General features: G+C 36.3%; 1 protein-coding gene across 2 annotated transcripts in view; it reads right to left on the bottom strand.

Moving 5' to 3' along the window:
• Positions 1–47: 47 nt before the first annotated feature.
• TBKBP1 (TBK1 binding protein 1) overlaps positions 48–20,229 on the bottom strand; it is a 71,234-nt gene continuing 51,052 nt past the window's right edge. The window contains exons 8-10 of one of the 2 annotated variants that reach the window (XM_014058189.2): positions 4,436–4,551; positions 2,891–3,612; positions 48–981 (exon numbers count right to left, since the gene is read on the bottom strand). In XM_014058189.2, the coding sequence (XP_013913664.1) occupies positions 853–981; positions 2,891–3,612; positions 4,436–4,551 (967 nt within the window). In that variant the 3' untranslated portion in view covers positions 48–852. The remainder of the gene's footprint in view (positions 982–2,890; positions 3,613–4,435; positions 4,552–20,229) is intronic. The other variant, XM_014058196.2, reaches the window with a different exon arrangement.

Below are 20,229 nucleotides of genomic sequence, written 5' to 3'. Positions count from 1 at the left end.
TCCTCCAGAACAACTCACAAGAAGCCAACACAGACAAAAAGAGGAGCTTCTTTTGTGGGAAAAAAAGCTTATTATTCAGTGCAATAACATAAGAACGTCCATGCTACACTTTTGGAAGTTGGCTCTATTTCTCAGCAGCATTGCTAAAAGTGGACTTTTAATGTAAAAGACCAACACAAAGACACTTGTACCAGCAATTGGAGGCCAAGGCTTTTTACATCTGTTAAACGACCAACCCCCAAATACCCTTTGTAGTAGCATAAGAGGCAGAGAAATCTGACCCACTTGGATATCCCTGTGTAAAACAGGCACAAACAAAAACTTTGTGATTTGTTGTGCCCTCAGTGGGTTGGAGTTCATTAACCTGTTCTCCTATCCCACCCCAAAACACGCAAACCTGGGTTATTTTCTTACCCATCCAACCCTGAGATCTTTCAGAGACATCAAAACTGAACCATGTAAATAAGAGTCTCACCATCACCAGAAGCAACCTCAGTACTGAGCAATCAGGCGGTGAAGGTGACTGTGCCCTGCTAAGCCTAACTCCAGCATATTTATCATTCCTTTCCCCACCTTTGTGGCTGGTTGAAGCACTGGAGAAATATTGCAGGTACTGCCCATAAAGAGCAGTAAGGAGAGGCAACCCACTTTAAAAACCAAGGCAAAGAAGAAGACAAGGGAGAGGCAAAAATATTCACGCTTCAGTCTAATGGAAACTTGGAGGTATTTTAGAGAGAAAAGAGCCCCTTGTGGTGCCTCCACTTTTCATGCAGCATCCAGGAAAGGTGGGGTGGGTATGAGGTGGGCAATCTCTTTAAGGAAGCCAGAAGAGGAAAGACGGTGGAACAGACCTCAGATCTTACTGTTCTCCAGGTGTGAATCAATGTGTTTTATCAAAGCATCATCTGGATAACCGATGGGAAAGGCCACCTGGCAGAGAGGGCAGCTTCGGATGTCAGAGTCTACTGTTTCCATCAGCAACTAAGGGACACAGGGAAAGAATGCAAAGTAGAAAAAGGTATCATAAAAGTGAACTTATATTTAGCTGGTAACAATTGAAGTTAAAAGGTAAAACATAATCATATTTAAATAAATTTGTGGTTAAATTGAGAGGTTCCTGTTATGGAAAAGTGACCAGTCATAGGGAAAGCATATAGCTAGATATGGAAAACTCCAGAGGGTATACACATTCTGTGAACTATACTTTTTAAGATCCTTATGCAGATTTGTTGATTTTTATATACGACCAAATGTAACAATTATTTGAAGTTTTAGATCTTCCCTGTCACTTTATAGCATGTAGTGTTCTGCTGAAATCTGACAGTACTGGTGTCACTAAAGTTATTTCCATTTCATTCATCAATGTAATATTATTCTTAACTTCATGAAATATTTATCTATACAAATTACAATTTATCTGTAAGATTACTTAGCTTGCCTCTCTTTATTTTTGGGAGGGGGGCGTAAATCTTGAAAGATATATATGCAAACTATCATATGTATTTAAGAACAATGCTCAAAAGTAGCTAAACCAGTCTTCTGCAACTGATGCCATCCAGATGGGTACAATTTCCTGAATCCAAACCACCCTGGGGGCTGATCCAAGTGCTGTACTCCCAAAAGAAGTGGAAGTCTTCAGGATAGGGATCAAAGCCAAAGAGTCCTATTTTTCTCAGACAATTGCTAATTGTAAAAAATCTTGATTCCCTTTTCTTATCAAAGGCATTCTGCATAATACGATCCCCAACTTCCCCAGTCCTGATATCGGGCCACTGCCTGTTGGGTATCAGGCCCCACAAAAACCATCCCCTGCCCCACCAGCACCCCTGCCACCCGCAGAACCAGAAAAGTTGGGGGCTGCTGCTGTAGAAGATACTTCAGGCTCCCTCCCTTAACAGCCTTGATACGTAACCTGTTTTATTTTATTTTTAAACTTGTTAAAATGATCCCCATTCTTAGAAAAAGCCTTCTGTACAAGGTACATGAGGTCCCTTACCTGAAAGCTTTCTTTTAACTGAGATACATTTTATAGTTTTAAGTGGTCATTAGCATTTTGGGGGCACAGTTAAATTATCTTCTACTGCCGTTGTTCTAGTTAATTCTATATTATATAGGACTATAAACATGTTTTTGTATGGTCTTTATTGTACAAGCCAGCATGAGAATGCAATTCAAAATAAGCAGTAAAATGAAATAATGTTAATCAAGATAAATATTGAACATGGGAAAATAATTAAACTACCATGAGCATGCCTACAAACATGATACCAAAATATCATTTCCATCCTTGTTGGAAATAATTGGACAACTTTAGAGTGCAAACTCTGATCAGATGTGGGGAAAATGTTGCAAATTTGTGAAAGGTCAAGCATCTTCTAGAACATTATGAGGAACTACTTGGGTTGGATGTTAATTGCTAAGATTAGGTGTGATTTGAACAGATTTTAAAATTCTGAAGTTAAATAATCTATTTGATTCATACTATTGATCATTGCATATTTTCCAAAATGGGCATCAACTTGAATTCAGGCATTAATGTGAATTCCTACCTATATACTATGTTTAGGGGTCCTTGAAGCTATACTCATAAGAGGGGGAGCCTGATATATTAGGATAATTGTGTCACCAAGACCTTGTCAATGTGTAATTAAAAGATGGTTACCCTATCTTGGGAAGATTGGATCTCACAAATTTTGTTTCCCACCCAAAAGATTAAGTGTTTGGTCTGTAATATTAAAATATATACCATAAACACTTTGCACCCTTAGAAAATCTTTATAAGTAAAATAAATTGGGCAATGAAAGATCATTTAGTTAACTGATTCTGAACTGAGTTCAAACTGGGGTGGGGAAAAGGTATAGAATACACATGGTATTGCATGTTGCTTACATTGATTGAGGGCCAGGACTGAGCATGCTCAGCCCTGGAGTACGATGCATCAATCCGGTGCATGGAGGTGTCGGGAATGGGGAACCCTGCACAGAAGGAGGCGCAGCGGATACCCCCTACTTCAGGGCTGGGGGGGCTTGGGAGGGCCCAGTCGTCTTCATCCGAGGACTGCTTCTCAAAGCGCAAGTGCTCTTCGAAGTTGTCTCTGGCATAAACCTCGCAGTAGGGACGATGCTTTGGTAAGGTGGATATTTCTGGCTGCAGCCAGAGAGAACGGTTCTGTTGATACAGAGCAGCGTCGCTCACCTCCGAGTAGCTTCGACGACCTTGGAAGCTTGCTTTGATATGGTGACTGGAGGGCTTAGAATATCCCAGATCCATAATGTTTCTGTCAGCCCCTGGAGATCTATGTTGTGAAGTCATGGCAGGTGATGAACAATTTTGGACTGGTGAGCAGCGCTGCTGGGCAGGAGACTGGTTGGGAGGTGGAGCTGGTGAACGCCGCTGGCTAACAGGAGACTGGCAAGGAGGGGGGGCTGGGGAACGACGTTGATGTGCAGGGGATTGACCAGGTGGGCCTGGGGAACGCCTTTGTAGGGCTGGAGATTGGCTAGGAGGAGCAGAAGGCCTCCCTTGTTGAGCTGGAGACGTACATTGAGGAGCTGGAGAACCACGTTGCTGGGCAGGAGAATGGCGCTGGGAATGGGGAGAATGCCGCTCACCTGGAACAAGGGACAGAAGAATAGATGCTTTGAGGATAGGTAAGATATCCACAGCAATGACTGACCAACTTCCAAAAGATCCCTAGACAATTTTGAAAGCTCACATGATCAGTACGAGTCAAAGCTTTGGTGCTATTCACTCATTACATACTAGTTGGTTCTATCTGATTCTTAATAGAAAATATGTTTTATTTAAAAAGTTTATAGCAAAGCTAAAAGAATTGTAAACTTTCTTGATCGTGATTGAAATTAGAATCATCATATTTATCAAAGCAAGTGGGAAGGGTGAAGTACCACCTGTCTCTGCAACATTTAATGCCTTTTTCTTTGCACTTTCACAAGGTAGGTCTTCTAAAATCACACTAGCTACGTACCCATGTTTTGTGGGTATATAGAAATAGTTCATCATGTGTTGTTATAAAGATAGTCAGAATACTTATATCTTCACCATGTATTATCAATAACTAAGAACAATTTAAGTGAATTTATTTCTCTTAAATATGAAACTTTCTATTACTGATACAATATAGCAGCTAAATTCAGTGACTCTGTAATGAAAACAAATTAACAGCTGATTCAAGTCTAATCATTGTTGCTTTCCCTTTTTAATAAATGTGTGTTATTTATTGATTGTTGATCAATTTTTTCCCATTGGTCTGTCTGATATGTAACTTTTGATTGCTGCAAGAAGAGGAGGAGGAGGAAGAAGATGAAGAAAAAAAAACAGCAAACACTTGACATCAACCTTCCATGACTATAATTTAAGCCTTGCTTGCTGCAGGCCAACTATACAGTCATTCCTTTATGCCCCAATTCCACTCACCATTCATGACCTGTTCCTGCATAAGAGTCCGGAGAATCTGACTTTGAAGAGAAGTTAGGTTTCTTAGGCGGCATAGCTCTTCGGTGAGTTCTGTGTAGGCCAGGGCTAAGTTTACTCTAACAAAAGACAAAAATAGGCAAAGCCAGAAAATATGTAAATGAAGGATATTTTGAACACAGAAAGCAATTTCTCCCAGCTGTTCTTTTCCTTTTACTGCAACTTTTCTGGGCCACTGTTGGTAGAAAAAGCTGTAACATCTTCCTTTGAAGCTGATTTCTGAAGACTCCAGTCTCACGTATCATGAGCAAACTATCTTTTTTTCAGTAGGTTAGTAAACTAAACCCTGAGCCACAGACAAATACTCTTGGCACTATCTCATCCTTCCATTGTACAGCTAAGGAAAAAAAGTTGATCAACCATTCAGATAGCATCTGATCTTGGGATACTTCATACTTTAGGCAGTGGAAATTTCTTCATTCCTTCACAAGGGATTCTGTGCAAGTGGATCTCTAAAATATTTCTGCGCCAAAACAGTTGTGGATACATAATTAGTTAGATTTTTGCCATACCCTAGATAAAATGCAGATAATAAGTTTAAGTTTTAAGTTCAAAGGTCCTTGAATTTCAGGGGTTTATATCTAGTGGTAGTAGCAATAGCAGCACCAGCAATGCTCTGAGCAGCAATGGATGATGATTTCAGCGCTTATATGTGACATACGTCAACAGCATTATCAGATCATTATAAATAAATAAATTAGAGAGTCCTGGGGAACGTCAATCATTGGTGGTATTCAGTGGGTTTGGGTGAACCGGTAATGACGACCTGTAGGTGGCCGCCCCTGCCCTGGCTCTATGCATGCAAGCCGCACACTGGAACAGAAGGTGCATGCTCTCACGAAGTGTGTGCACATGCTCTCACAGTTTCAGTGTGCGGCAAACTGGTGGTAAAATTATATGAAACCCACCTCTGATGTCAATAGATGGGATTTTCCAAGGATGCCTTACAAGAACACCCTTGCATCACAAAATCAATTGCTCTAATGTGCTAATATAGAAACCAGCTTAGTAACATTTCAGTAATGAAAAATTAAGCAATTGGCAAGTTTATGGTTGTATTGTGGCACTCTGCCTAATTTCATATGCCCTCTGTAAGGAAAAACCCCTTCCCTGACAATATCTCTTAGGAAAGAGATAAGAGATGAAATAAAATGACCTATCAGGAAAACCTGATATGAGTTTGTGAATTCCCTTTGTAACTTGTCAGGAATGCTTCACAGTAGAGAGTGACTGCAGTGATTACTCCCAATTGTGTCTCCAACATCAAATAAAGGAGGACACGTAGGTGAAGGGGGAGTTAGCATGGAGCAGTGGATTTAATTGGCTTAAATGTCACCTTACATCTCTCCTTTCTTCGGAGTCCTAGGGAATCTCAATGAAATAGAACAGTAGCCCAAGTTTGTCATTTATAGTCCTCAAATAAAGAATATAAAAATATGTCTTGGATTTTATTTTGCAGGTGTATGCAACTGTTGAGAATGACGCCAGGGATAATCCAAATCCAGATAAAACAGAATTGCAACTTCCAGAATTGTGGGTCACTAGGGGGAGTAGTAAATCTAAAAATACAACTGAAGGAATCAACTTGGGAAAGGCTATTGTGAAGTTGGTTCTGGGGTCTCAATATTATTTTAGGACTTTTAAAATGAATCTCAGCAGTAGGGAAAATTCTCATACCTGGTCTATATACTTAATGCTAGAGAGGGAAAGGCTGAAATTTCACTTCAGAGGTATAACTTTAGCAAGGATAATTAAAGCAAAAGTTTCATAATTCCTCATGTCTTTGTCCTACCTAATTTGTACATGAAAAGCATTTTGAAAAATGGGCAAGCTTCTCCCAAGAAATCTATTGTATATCTGCTTCTGACTGGTCTATGACTATAATAAACTGGATTGAATTGAATATTGTGTATCCAATACCTATTCTTGTCAATTACAATAGTATTTATCAGACCAAATGACGTGCCTAGCATTGAGTTAAAGACAAGGATAGCTCTTGATGATCATACATTCTTATTGATTATCAAAGTGAGTTCAAGTTTGAAGTGGGACACTTTTCTATCTAGTTTTTTTTAATCCTAAAGGAACTAAAAGGGTACTACATATTGTCACAATATTCTTAGATGGTTTGCCATTAGTGGTAAGACATTCTAATAATGTTTTGGATAAAACGCAGGTTAATATTCAGCAGCCTTATTGAAAGTTTAATACCAATGGTGAAATTAAACAGCTGTAAATATTTCATTAATAATTTATCACTATTATAGAATGATAAGCAGTGTCAGATAAAAAAAGGAAAAAAAAGTTCCCAGTTGGGCTTGACAATGATCTTACTGTCAAAAATAGCACTTCCATTTCTAAGATAGCACCATGTCCCAACTTTGTCCTTCTAATAGCTTTTATTAGAGTGTGATTTTAAATCTGATACCCCTCTTCTTTTATAAACCCTAAGCTTAACCACCATTTAGAAATTTAGTACCACTTAACACAACACCATGTGTGTTAAGCAAATAAAATATCAGGGGCCTACCAATGTACTCACCACTGAAAAGGGGCTTTCTTTAATTTATTTGTGTGAGGGCACAGAAACTGGAAAGCCCTCATTCTTTCCAAACTTATAATAAACTGGGGACTTCCCCCCAATACACCCAGATCATCTTGTTTGGTATGAGGGAGAATATCAGTATGATGAAAATCAGAGATTTAGCAGGATGAAAAAGAGTCTCGCTCCTTTCGGACCCTGCAAAAAGGAGGACAATTTCCATTCTTTCATCCCAGCTTTGGAAGGCTAAGAAACAATAGTTTTGGAGAATGGTTTTTTTATCAGGTCCACCCAAGGGACAAAATTGTTAACCGCCCTTCTTCTATTTATTGCAACCTCAGTAATTACTAGGCTCTCACTAACACAGCAGAATATATGGTACTAGGTAAGTTCTAGGGGAGGTGAGGGATCTCTAATTTGAAAAGTTATCCTGGGATCCAGGCATCTAGAGTGGCTTCAAGGTACTTCTGGTCAATTCTGAGTCTTGTATGACAAAACTTTCTCCACCCATGACTTGGTAATGGCCAGACAGATCTGGCCTGTTCATCCAAGATCAGGCCAGGCAAGGGCAATGATGTTTCCCTATCTATTGATTGGCAGGCTGTCATCCAACAGCCTTGTTGAGAGTCCCTAATCCTAATTCTGGCTGCTCTGAACACTTTGCACAGCTCTTCACCAACAAAGTTACTCAACCTACCTGATTTTTCCAGGAAAATCAGCTCATGGTACACCCCATATTTAGGCAATAAGAGATGCTGAGGCTAGAAGGTGATTTTGCTCCTATTCCCTGGCAAACCTTTTGCCTACTTTATATGCTTATTGATTTCTTTTTGTTTCAATTTTGACTGTTGAAGTTAACAGTCTAACTGTTTTGGCTGTTAACTGTTGCACAATACCTAGTTAACTTCAGCTTGAGTTTTAATTTATTTAATAATGGCAATTTATTCTGTTTATTTTGTGCATCTATATTTCCTTGTTGAAGTCAGAAGGTTCAGAGAAATAAGAAGATTCAACACTGATAATTTTTGTGCTACTAATTAACAACTGATAGTTTAATAAAGTGAATGACAGGACGAAATCCAGGAGGTTACAACTTTCTTCACCAAGACATTGTAGTTGATTGTGCTGTGTAGACACTTCAGAACCAGAAAAACTAGTTAAAAGAAAAGGTGGCAGCACAATAACAATATAATGCAAGTGCTGAAATATGGATCCTTTTTCTCCTTCCTCTTTTGTTCTTGCTCATTCATCTGCTGTATCCACTTAATATTTTTAAAGATGAAATTTTTAAAGTACACAAATAAGAAGAAAATAAGTTCCTGATTCTCATGATTAGAACAGGAAAAATAAACCTTAAGTACTTATGCCAAATGAAGATAGTGGAACTGCAACAATTGTGGTTTTGTGTCCTCAACTGCAACCACTAGCACAACTATGTGGTTTAGTTACATGCTTGGTTAAGTTAAATTTTACCTAGAAACAAATGAAACCACTAAGTTTGCATTTCAAGGTCCAATCCAGAAAATCATTGATATAAAATAGACCATGTATATGTTATACCAGGTCTCTTAATAGTCCTTATCAACAGCCCTTTAAACTGGACCAGTATTATTCTTCCCACACTACACATATGGAAGAAAATTTTTGAAGAAACAATTCTCCCATAGCAGTTTTCCACAACCTTGGTATCTGCCAAAAATACAACTTTATGGTCCTAGAATTCCACAACCAGCATGCAATTACAAAGAATTCTGCACAGTTGTAAGTTATATATATGGAGGTCACCCAGTTTGGAAAAAGCTATAAAAGTGTGGAATGTGATTTGAAGTACCCTAGCTCTTACTGTAATACATTTTCACAAATTATTCACATATCAATGGAATAGAAAAATTAGAGAAAAATATGTATGCATTTTGTGATTGTGCATATTTGAATCATTCTGTTGTCGCATCTATCTACAGAATTGTTCTTTCAAGGCAAGCTGGATTGTTTGAATTTTTATTATTCAAAGTCTAAGGAGAAGAAAACTTTAGCCTTTTCTTTTTTAGAAAATGAGCAAACACAAAGTTTATGATTTCAAGTATCTGAACTTTATAGGGTTTCAGTTCTACAGCTGATTGTCTTAAATATGATGGACCAGAATTAGCATCCCTACCGGTAGATATAGCCTAAACATCTGGAGAAAAACCATTTCAAAATGACTAATTTATGGCCTGATCAGCGTGCTTATTCCTTCAGGAGCGAGAAGGAATAGCACTTTTTCCTCATGCTATTATGGAGAAGAATCAAATTTAATTAAATATTGTAGCTGCTTCTTTCCTTATACAGTCTGTGCTCAGGTGAACATATTGTCATGCCATCTCTACCAATTAATTAATTAATTTATCTGCAGTCATTTTCATTCTGTGGCATTCTCTCTTTGGTAGCTATCTTCAGTCTAGTGCCTTTGAGATGAGCTAAGAAGATGCTAAGAAGTATTCAGTATAATTTCTGAAGATATTTTAAAAAGCAAACTATGCAGAAATGTACTAACATAATTATAAATGCAATATATTTAGCTAATGTCTCCAAAAATGGTATGTGGAAAACATCTGGTAAATGTTTGGACATTTGAATATCAAATATCATTTGAATATCAAATATCATTTGAATATCATTTACCGGATTTTTTGAGCCAATCAGTATCTGCCAATCTCCACTCAGCAAAGATTACTTTGTTGTTTTTTAAGGAAGGTGTAAGGGGCTATCTCAACTCCCTGGAAAAACATGCTTATGATCTATCAGTATATGACAAGTTTGATAAAACCAGAATTAGAAAACAAACAAAAAGGATATTAAAATACTACACATTTATGTAGATGTGTTTTGATGGGCAGAACTTGTTTTGTTATATCTGTTTTGTAGCTTGATCATAAATCAATATTCTGGAAAATCCAGAACAAACAAATATGATAAATGAAAAAACTGGGAAGGGGGCTTTACATGGTTTCTAAAAGAATTGTGTGAGGCTCTAAGAGTTGCAACAAAAATTGGTCTATAACTGTTAATTTTATTGGGACAGAAAGGGACAATCATTTAAGATACGCAGAAAGGTCAAATAGTTGCATTTAATTTATTTAAATTTCATAATATGAAATGTATAATGTTATAATAATTTAATTTTAATTTTGTTCTTTTAAAAATATTATAAAATATTTTGATTACCTCTGGATTTTGCCCCACTTCACATAAATTTACTGACAGTTTATTGCCATTCTTTCTGACATTCTGATTGCCATTTGAAATTAATAATTTATTTTGGATAATATATTCATTTTAATAACTGCTATTTTTATGCTTACCTAAACTAATCCTTTTAATCAGTGGCCTCCAACCTTTTGGGCAGCAGGGACCGATTCCATGGAGAAAGGTTTTTCTGTGGCCCAAAGGGGCGTGGTTTCATGTGCTGCCTACATCCTGAAGATGGGGCTTTGCTTGTTTGCGTGGATTAGTTTCTGGCATGCCAGGAACCAATACTGATCCACAGACTGGGATTTGAGGATTACTGCTTTAAATAATCTAATGTAATATTTACAGTATGATCTCCCATATTCCATTCAAAAACAAAATGTTGCCTTTCATTTGGTTTTAACTTTTATTTATTCTGTATTTATAATTATTTTATTTCACTTGTAGTGATGTTATTGCTAAATTTTATATTTTGTATTATCATAAGCCATGCTGACTGTTAATGCAAATAGGAACAGGGGACTATAAATTCAATAAATAAATAAATAAGCAAACAAGCAAACAAACAGCATAAATCAGAAAAACTTATACATTTCTACAGTTAAAAAACTTGCCATAACACAAGTAACATCTTTCCCTTGTAAAAAAATGTGACAATTAATGTCTTTAAAACTTAGCTTATGGTCTTTATTAATATTCCTTGATTTATGTTAAATACATAGAGTTAAGAGAGTAGATGGACTGGATTCTTGTGAAGAGAGCTTATGTCAAAATAAACTTCGTTTAATGGAACTGTTTGCTAACCAATGTCATTGTCCTGTATGTAAAGACATATTTTAGATCATCACGTTAACTTCCTTTTGTAATGCTTCACCATATTGCCCTGTTAAGAAAAAAAATCATCCTCTTTGAAATTTTAATCCAAAATAGCTCAAAAGGCAGTTCTTTTCTTTTAGTTCTTTATCATCAAACCACAGCTACTGATATATCTCAAAATACACTTGTTCATTTTTTAAAAAATGTTATAGTATATTCTCTAAATTCTTTAAAAAAAACCTCACTAGAGAACAATAAGAATCCATATCAAATATTGGAAATTTTAAATCGTATCAAAACTTTACAGAGGAAAGTCCAATGATTAATATATTTCACTCCATAATAAAAAAGTCTTTGTTCACACAAAATGTTTAAAGAGCCAACAGTTACACTTGCATAGTACACTAAGTTTTCTTGATGTTACCTATACTTAGCATTTTGTAGTTTATACAAAATATATTTATATATATTGTGTTAATGCAGTTGTTTACTTAGTTTATGGTTAAATATAATATGCAAACCCAGAAAATGAGATTATTCAGCAAACCCAGAAAATGGGCTTATTCAGAATTAATTGTATCAGAATGAAATAAAATGAAAACCACTATGTGGGAATCATCTCTGATCTTCCTTGTCCCTGGAGGAACCTTTCTATAGTTAAAGTAATTAATTAAATAGCCCTTTTTATTTTTTAAACAATGTTTGATCAATGGTTTGTCGGTGCTTAGTTCATCTATTTACTCTGAACATTTCCTACAAAGATTGACATTATCATCATTATTTTCATTACCCTAATTTCAAGAATTAACAATCTCAAGAGGAAATATGCATAAAGATCAAAATTCAAGCAAGCAATGGACAGCATCTCTATTTGTATACAAATGAAACTTCAAAATGTAATCAGAAAAAATGTACATTTCATTATTTTCTAAGTTTCTATTCCTCATGGTTCTTGAAAATATACATGAGAGGTTTTGTTCATAAAAAAGGACTTTGCTGGTTTTTGGTTCTCACTATATATACTCACTGTAGACTAAGGATTGGTATAGTTTATGTCCGTGATGGCGAAGCTATGGCACTCGTGCTACAGGTGGCACATGGAGCCACTTTTCAGGGCACGTGAGGCATTGCCCTTTCAGCTGGCCAGCACGCATGTGTGCACTGGCCAGCTGACTTTGGCCTTCTTTTGAAGCTGTTTTTTGCCCTTGAAGGCTCCGGAGGTCAAAAATCAGCCCTAAGGACAATTAGGAAGTCACCATTCCCAAACTTCCAGGTTCCCCATAGGTCTGTTCTTCGCCCTCCCCAGGATCTTAGAAAGCCTCTGGAGCCTGGGGACAGTGGAAAAACCACAGCAAAAGAGGGTGTGTGTATGTGCATAGCATTATTGGTGCGGCACACCAGCACACAACCCCCCTGTGCTCCCCCTGCTTTTGGCACAGAAACCAAAAAAGGTTCACCATCATTGGTTTATGCAATATAGAATGAATGGATAAATATTTTACATGGATTTATATTTAGTAAACATGGAAAATGTTCGATGTGTATGATGTATATGAAGTAGAAAATGTACTCCTCATCAAAATATACATATTGTCTTACTCTGTGGTCTATAGCGGAAAATAAATATGATAAAGAAATATAAAGTAAAACATAAAATACTTAAACCAGTAACTGCAAGACAAGAATTAAAATTAATTTAACCTGTCTTCCATTGCTGCCCCATTTGTTTATACCCAATTTTCAGGAGACTCGTGAGATCATTTTCCCTTTGCTTAAGAAAGAGTTCCTGAAATAAATGAATAAATTGGAACAAACCAGGGTCCAATCCACATAAAATTTACTTATGACAGATTCCATTTATACTTTAATGACAGCACTATTGCAAATAATTTAAATAAAAATATTATGCTAAGTCATCCACAAAAGCCAACATTTTCATCAAAACAATGAAAGAAGCATATTGTTACAAATGCAAGCTCTCTTCCTTTTATACCTGTGTGTATATTACAACACAGCACACAGATGCACATAAGAGTTTACAGTGTAGCATTGTGTCATGGTATTTCTCATTGGCCTATCTTGCTCCCTCCCTGAAGATTAGCTGACCTGTGGTCCTTTGGGCCTGGTGTTCTAATTTAACTGTCCATTTCAAAACTTTCACTGCCTCTTGACCTTGAATACGACAGCCTTCAAAGAGAAGTCATCCTTGGCCAACACATTTTTATAATATAACCAGCAATATTACCAGCAATACATAAATAGGCAAGCATTAATAGTAGCAATAAAATGCAAAGGAAAATGCCATTGAATATCACCTCCCCCCCCCTTTTTCCCCTGGGTTCTAAGAACCATAATTGAGATCAATCAGAGAAAAATCACACCCACAGAATATGTTAGAACTTCAGGAAGTTCAATATATTTTGTCCAGAAGTGAGAAAAAGGTCAGAAATAACCAGCTTGGGAATAGGAGTAATCAGACGTTCTTTGCATTAGAAATGGAACAGGCTCCATTTTCTGTCCAATAGGCATCTCTGGCATTATTGCTGCTTCTCAAATGGTTGTCATAGAGACTATGTATGGCAGGGTAAATAACATCTTTAATACAAGGTTAGTCTATGCCACTCACACGCATACATAAATATATGTGCACCGAAATACAGACATGTTTTTTCCAGCCCAAACTGGTGTTTGCTTTTTTCTGGACATGAACCTATTGTCATTTTTATTTTCTAAGCATGCAACTGGAGTCCCTATGGGGCTGAGGAAAGACTGAGCAATCTATGATACCCTGTCCCCCCAATTTTATATCTCTCTTTCCTAAATCTCTTCTATTCTCCCCAGTTGTGCAGTGGAACACAGGGGTCTCTTTGTGGCTTCTAGGTGGCTAGAAAAACTCTCAGCCACTGTGGAAGGAAAAAAAGTATACCTCATAAACAAGACCAACCTATACACAACCAAACAAGAGAGCAAAAAACCACAACGTTATCTGCCAACTCAGGGCGGATGAATGGGCAGAGTATTGTGGGAGAGGAAACAGCAAGGCAGAACAGAAGTACCACCCTTTTAAAAAGGGCTGAGAATGAATGGAGCCACAAAACCTTTATTTGTCACATATAGTTTGAGTGCTATTTTTAAGGTTTCACACATGTGATATATTTACCAGCTAAGGTTGTCAGTGGGACAATGACCACTGAGATTACCTTATATATGATCTTATTTTAGAAATGTGGACCACTAAGAACTGTGTTGTGTGCTCCTGAAAAACCATGAACAGCAGTACAAGAAAATTTAGAGTATCAGCTTCAAAACTGGATCTAAATTTCTGTGATTTGAAGGCTTAGATTACCAACTGGAATATCTTAACTTAACCCCAGGAACAGATGTCCAAATCACTTTAAAAAGCAGGCCCTAAAAAGAAAAAATGTGTTGTGAGCAAGTACTGCTGTCTCATAATTTACTTGCAGCCTTGGATATCTTGTCATCTTCTAAATCGATAGTGCTCTAAATTACACAATCAAGGAAATACTCATGTGTGACATTCAGTTGTTTTCAACCTTAAATTTGGTTCATCTTATTTCTATATCAATTGGCAATTTTTTAAAAAGTGCCCCAAAATTCTTACATTTAAATTTAGACTACAATTTAAATGTTTCAATATTCAACTAAAAGTATGTATTTCAAATAAACACTATCTCACAATGTAAATATTTATAGTAACCCTACACCTTTTATTGGACAAATATATTGGAAAACTTATGGGGAAAAAGTTCTTAAGTGCTCATATTGGTTTTATGTAACAAAAACAGCAAAGTCGATATAAAATGTGATCAGAATAAAGATTCTCTGTATAATCCCGGATGTCAGATGTTGCTTTAGAAAGATTACTACAAATTCTCTGCTTATGTTATGGGCTCGGTTTTCCTTGACTGAGTCAAGCTGCTTTCCTGATGCTATCCTTGGACATAGTTCGGTACTATGAACCCAAAAATTTGTTTTTAAAATCCAAGCAGAGTAGTAAGTCACTGTACTTTTGGAATGAAACCAAAACTTTATATTGAAATGGCATAGAAAACAGGGCAGAAAGAAATACCCATCCAAGTAATATTGCTACTGCAGTTTTCTTTTCAAAGGAGTACGCTTATGTTGATGGACTCATAACAGAAAAAGAGAATTGCAAAATGAAAACAGGTTTTGGTGAAAAAAAAAATCCCAGGGAGATACAATCGTGTGTTACAAGCAACACACATATACCATTACAATCAATAGACATATATCATGGCACTATAAGCTTGATACATTGGAACACAATTTTTTTATGACATATATACTCTATTGGAAGCAGTTTACCATTATTTCTTTGCTGTATCTATGATATTATATGCCAAGCAGCAACATTTCATGATGAAAAACACTTTATGCATTTAGAAAATATTTTACTAATCTTTAAAATTATTTTTTATTAGTTTTGTTCAGCGAAGTAATAACTTGAGTTCACCAATCTCTACCATGACTGAAGAAAGGTAGAAAAAATATTTCTGCAGATATGCTATAATTTACAGAGCACAATTCAAAGGGCAAATGCTAGAAACACTGTAAATCCTATCTCCTGTGCCACCTCTAAAAAACCAGTTTTCCTCAAAATAGGAAGTTATCTTGGAATTTTATTTGATTTGCAAGTACCTTGCAAAATTCTCCTTGCACACTGTGGAAACTGAATTCAGGATTTGACATATCTTTTAGAACTTACCCGTATATACTCGAGTATAGGCCGACCCGAATATAAGCCGAGGCACCTAATTTTACCACAAAAAACTGGAAAAGTTATTGACTCGAGTATAAGCCTAGGGTGGGAAATGCAGCAGCTACCGGTAAATTTCAAAAATAAAAATAGATACCAATAATGTTTTTGAATATTTATTTCAAAGAAAAACAGTAAACTAGCGGTGTATTCAATGAAATACTTCACTCACCTCATGATGCTGATGTCCCGCTGTGATGATGATGTCCCGTGCAGCCGCGGGAGCGATGTCCCGCCTCCTATGACACACGGCACAGTGATTCCTATCATTGGATCACTGTACCAGAGGAGGTGGGACATCGCTATGTGGCTGCTTGCCATAACAAGGAGGAGGTGGGACATCGTTGCAGAGCGGCAGGAGGGGGAGGAAGGGGAATCGTAAGACAGCCGTGCATTACATTAGAACGTGAGGAGGGGGGATGGTGCGGTGCGCGCTGCGCGGCAAACTGACACAGAGGGAGGGGAAACTCACAGGGGCACTGGGCCATTCACGAGTGTCACCCAGCGGCATGGCCCCGCCCCTTTTTCTCCTCCATTTCGGGCAAATTTTTCACTGACTCGAGTATAAGCCGAGGCGGCTTTTTTCAGCCCAAAAAGTGGGCTGAAAAACTAGGCTTATACTCGAGTATATACAGTATGTGAGCAAACTGCAGTTTTTCAGAAGTTGTTAATTACGCTAGTTAATGATAAATTAAAAGATTTTTTTCTTATAGTTCCTTGAATTTGCCATCTCTGCATCAAGACAGAATTGCAACTGAGTGCAAAATGAAAACTCCCCCAGATGATAAGAACCAATGGATTCTTACTTTCCTTGGACTTAAGAGCCCAAAGCCCAAGAGAAAATGAAAGAGGAAGTATTTATGAGTCAAGTCTTTTTTTATTGCACTTCTGCGAATTACAAACCCCCAGGAAATTTTTTGACAAAACCCCCATAAAAATGAACAATGTTTTTGTGCAGTCTCCATTTATTGAAAAGAAATTTTGCAGATATTTTCCCTGACTATCATGTCCTACAGTGAATGGAGGGAGGAGGAAGAGGAGGTGGTGGAAAAAAAATGTCATTTGGACTTTCAGGTATCAAACCAACCTTCCAAATCTGGTGTTCTTCAAATGTATTGGGCTGCATAGGCATTCAGTATTTGGGCTGCAAATATCCAGATGACCACTAAAGAGTAGTTATTTAGTGGATATCTGCAACCATTTATAGAATGCCTGAGTGTAATTTCCAGAAGTTTAGTTATGTGCAATTGCATCCTGAAAATGTTATTACTTTTATTTCTACTCGATGTTTTAGTGCAGCCACCTTTACGGAATGACTTAAAATATATTAAACATAAATTAAAATAAAATATTTATCAAACTTATACCATGCCTGCACCCTCCACTCCCAAAAGAGGAAAAATGTAATTTCTGCATTGCTTGATAATGGGCTAAACTGTTTTGTATATCATCCAAATTAATGGACCTTTCAAGAGATGATCTTACAATACTTTTGTTTTTAAATATGCAAGACTATTTAATTAAACAACAGAGGAAAACTAGGTTTCATTTTTTTTAATTGTAAGAGTTTGTTTTAATGTTTCCTATTTATCCTAAGATTATATAATAAATAAATAAATATAGATATAAAATCCAATTTCTATAGCAGTTTAACATTGCTACAGTTCTAAAAGAGAGCTTTTACATGCATGATTGGGTTTTATTCATAAAGATAGTCCTACTGCTTTACCATATCAATTTCTTACAGCAGTGTTGCCAAGCATTACAGTGAATTTTTAGTTAGATTGGCATTGGAAGTCTTCAATTAAATTATAGCTTCAGTTCTAATGAATATCAAATTCTGTCTTACATTTCTGGTATTCCACCAACGTATTTCTTATGCTTTTAGTTATTAAGCTTTATACTTTGGAATTTGCCATTTTCTACAATTTGAAAAGGGTTTCAAAAGCTACATATGAGCTATTTTACTTGTATTTCTATGATTGCTTTTCTTAAATTATTGCCATTTCAGTATAATGTCCAATATCCAACATAAATTAAATATGTAGATTCTTATGCCACACTCAGCTGTTGAAGATGAAACCTGCTGCCACAGGCACCAATACATGCCAAATTGTGCCAAGAACCATATTAAGAACAGGTATAGATTAAGGTCTTTTAAGTTATCACCGATCCAAGATTTCTAGAATTGCAGCCTTTTCACTGTAAAGACTACTTGAAGTTAAGCTTGGTTCTTAATGACCATGGATACATCTATTGTGCACATCTAATTTTTATAGCAAGACCATAAAATTTATTTGCTGCTGCCTTCTTGTAAGATGGATTTTCAATTTTCTAATTCAGCCTGAATGTCTGATTTTTTTTCTGACGCTGCCGTTCCAAGTATTAACCCGTTCTGAAGTTGCTCAGAATTTTTTCTAGATCAGCCGAAGTTTTACCACAGCTTTGACCTTCTCTTCCATCCTGCACCATTTTACATGTTTAATTTATGGAATCTGTTAAATATTTTGGGTTTTTTGCTATAGACTTTGGCAAATACAGATTTAAAACTAATTCAATGTTGTAATCCCTTTTTTCTCAATTTTGTTGAAAAGTCTTGACTACTTTTGCCACCACTCACTCAGTCTTGATATATCAAATGGGAATAATAATGATCTGCAGTAACCTTTTGAATAGTTATTTCTGAAAAATCTGAGAAAAATTATATTTAAATTTAAATTATATTTAAAAGCTAACAACTTGACTATGCCATAAGGCTTATCTTCCCTTTATAAAAATGATTTCATCAAGTTACAAAGAAAACATGCAGTACAAGATCCAATATATAAATTATTACTTCTTGTGCTTCAATTAGCAAAAATGGGAGCTTTATCTGGATTTCTAACAGTAAAAAATTCAGTGCTACTACATAGATCTCCTTTACATATGACAAAGGAATATCTTTCCATGTGCTACCACCCAAATAATGGGGTGCAATATATTTGGGGTCTCTCCAGTTTCCTCTTGCACAGATGCTGCTGTCAAAAAGAACTTAGGTTTTGAAAAGTATTTCAAATCACTGATGACGTTTTCATTCACTGACTTTGTTCCTCTTTTTTCCTTTCAAGTACAACCTTCTCTGATTAAAAATATTTTAAAAGCATTCTTATGCTCACTTATTTGAAAATAAGTTGAGTGTGATCAATAGAATTTACTTTTACTTACAGTGTCACATAGTTTATTTGTGCGATTTAATGATAATTTGACATTCTATGCAGTTTTAGAATAGTAATCTTATTAAAAATAGCCTAAATAAAACTAAATGGAAATTTACTATTTCCACTCACATGTAAAGAACCAGAACGGATGTGTTTGTTTCAAGCTGGCAATTGCAGAATCACCAGTTCATCTACATTATGCTCAGTAAGAGCCCCTCCTTCCCTCCAAACTTTGCATTTTTATTTTCCAAAAAGAGAAATGAAAGGAAGAAAAAGACAATGAATGAGGAGAACATGATTAAAACTAATAATTCTCTCCGCCTCTTTGTGGTAAGGTTTGGGAACGAAGTGACTAGTTCAAGAAGTTCAAAAGACCAACATGAAAGAAATTGGCACCTAAAAAAATAATAATACATTCTACTGCCAAGCGATGAAAAAGCATAATTGACAAGAAACGGAACTGCAGTTACAAGAACACCGATTACAAGAAAGTCAAAAGGGCTGTTTCTTCTTCTCAAGGACTGGCATGATTTTAGAGTGTGTGTTTTTGTTCTTTCCCACTTTTCTTCACCCTCTTGAGTTCAGAAAATTTGTTCTTAATTAAACCCATTTGTTTCATCAAGGTCTATTTGTACATTTATATTAGGTCAACAAATTCATTCAGAACATGCTAATATCTCTGGACAACACTATCAACTTTTCACTTCCATGTTTGAATGAGCTATCATAATGCTTTTACAGATACAATTTTCATAGCACCCTGTACTACCATGATCTCAGCAAATTTAAGAGAGAAATTCAGAAAGGCAGAAAAAGGGGATGGTATATCTATTTCAGATCTGACAACAATCTTCTTCATCTCTTTTGTCTACAGCTTTTGGTGGGAGGTCAATGACTGCAGAATGACTAAAGAATTGCAAACAGGTACTCTATGTATGTGTCTCTGGAGATAGAACAGATAGATATTGGAAAACTGAGACAATTATATTCGTGGACAAAATGTCCATTAGAGTAAATAAAACCCTTCATTTCTCAAGAAATCCTTCTCTATATCTGACATATCACTAAGAAATGAGGGACATAACCATCAATTATGATCTGATAGTATTTCTCTATTGACCTATTTTCATAAGCCACTTGTCACAATGCAATTGCA

The sequence above is a fragment of the Thamnophis sirtalis genome, unplaced genomic scaffold (assembly GCF_051295495.1).
Source record: "Thamnophis sirtalis isolate CommonGarterSnake01/CBP01778 unplaced genomic scaffold, rThaSir2_p1.2 scaffold_4, whole genome shotgun sequence".
NCBI lineage: Eukaryota > Metazoa > Chordata > Lepidosauria > Squamata > Natricidae > Thamnophis > Thamnophis sirtalis.
This window is presented reverse-complemented; position numbering and strand designations above follow the sequence as displayed.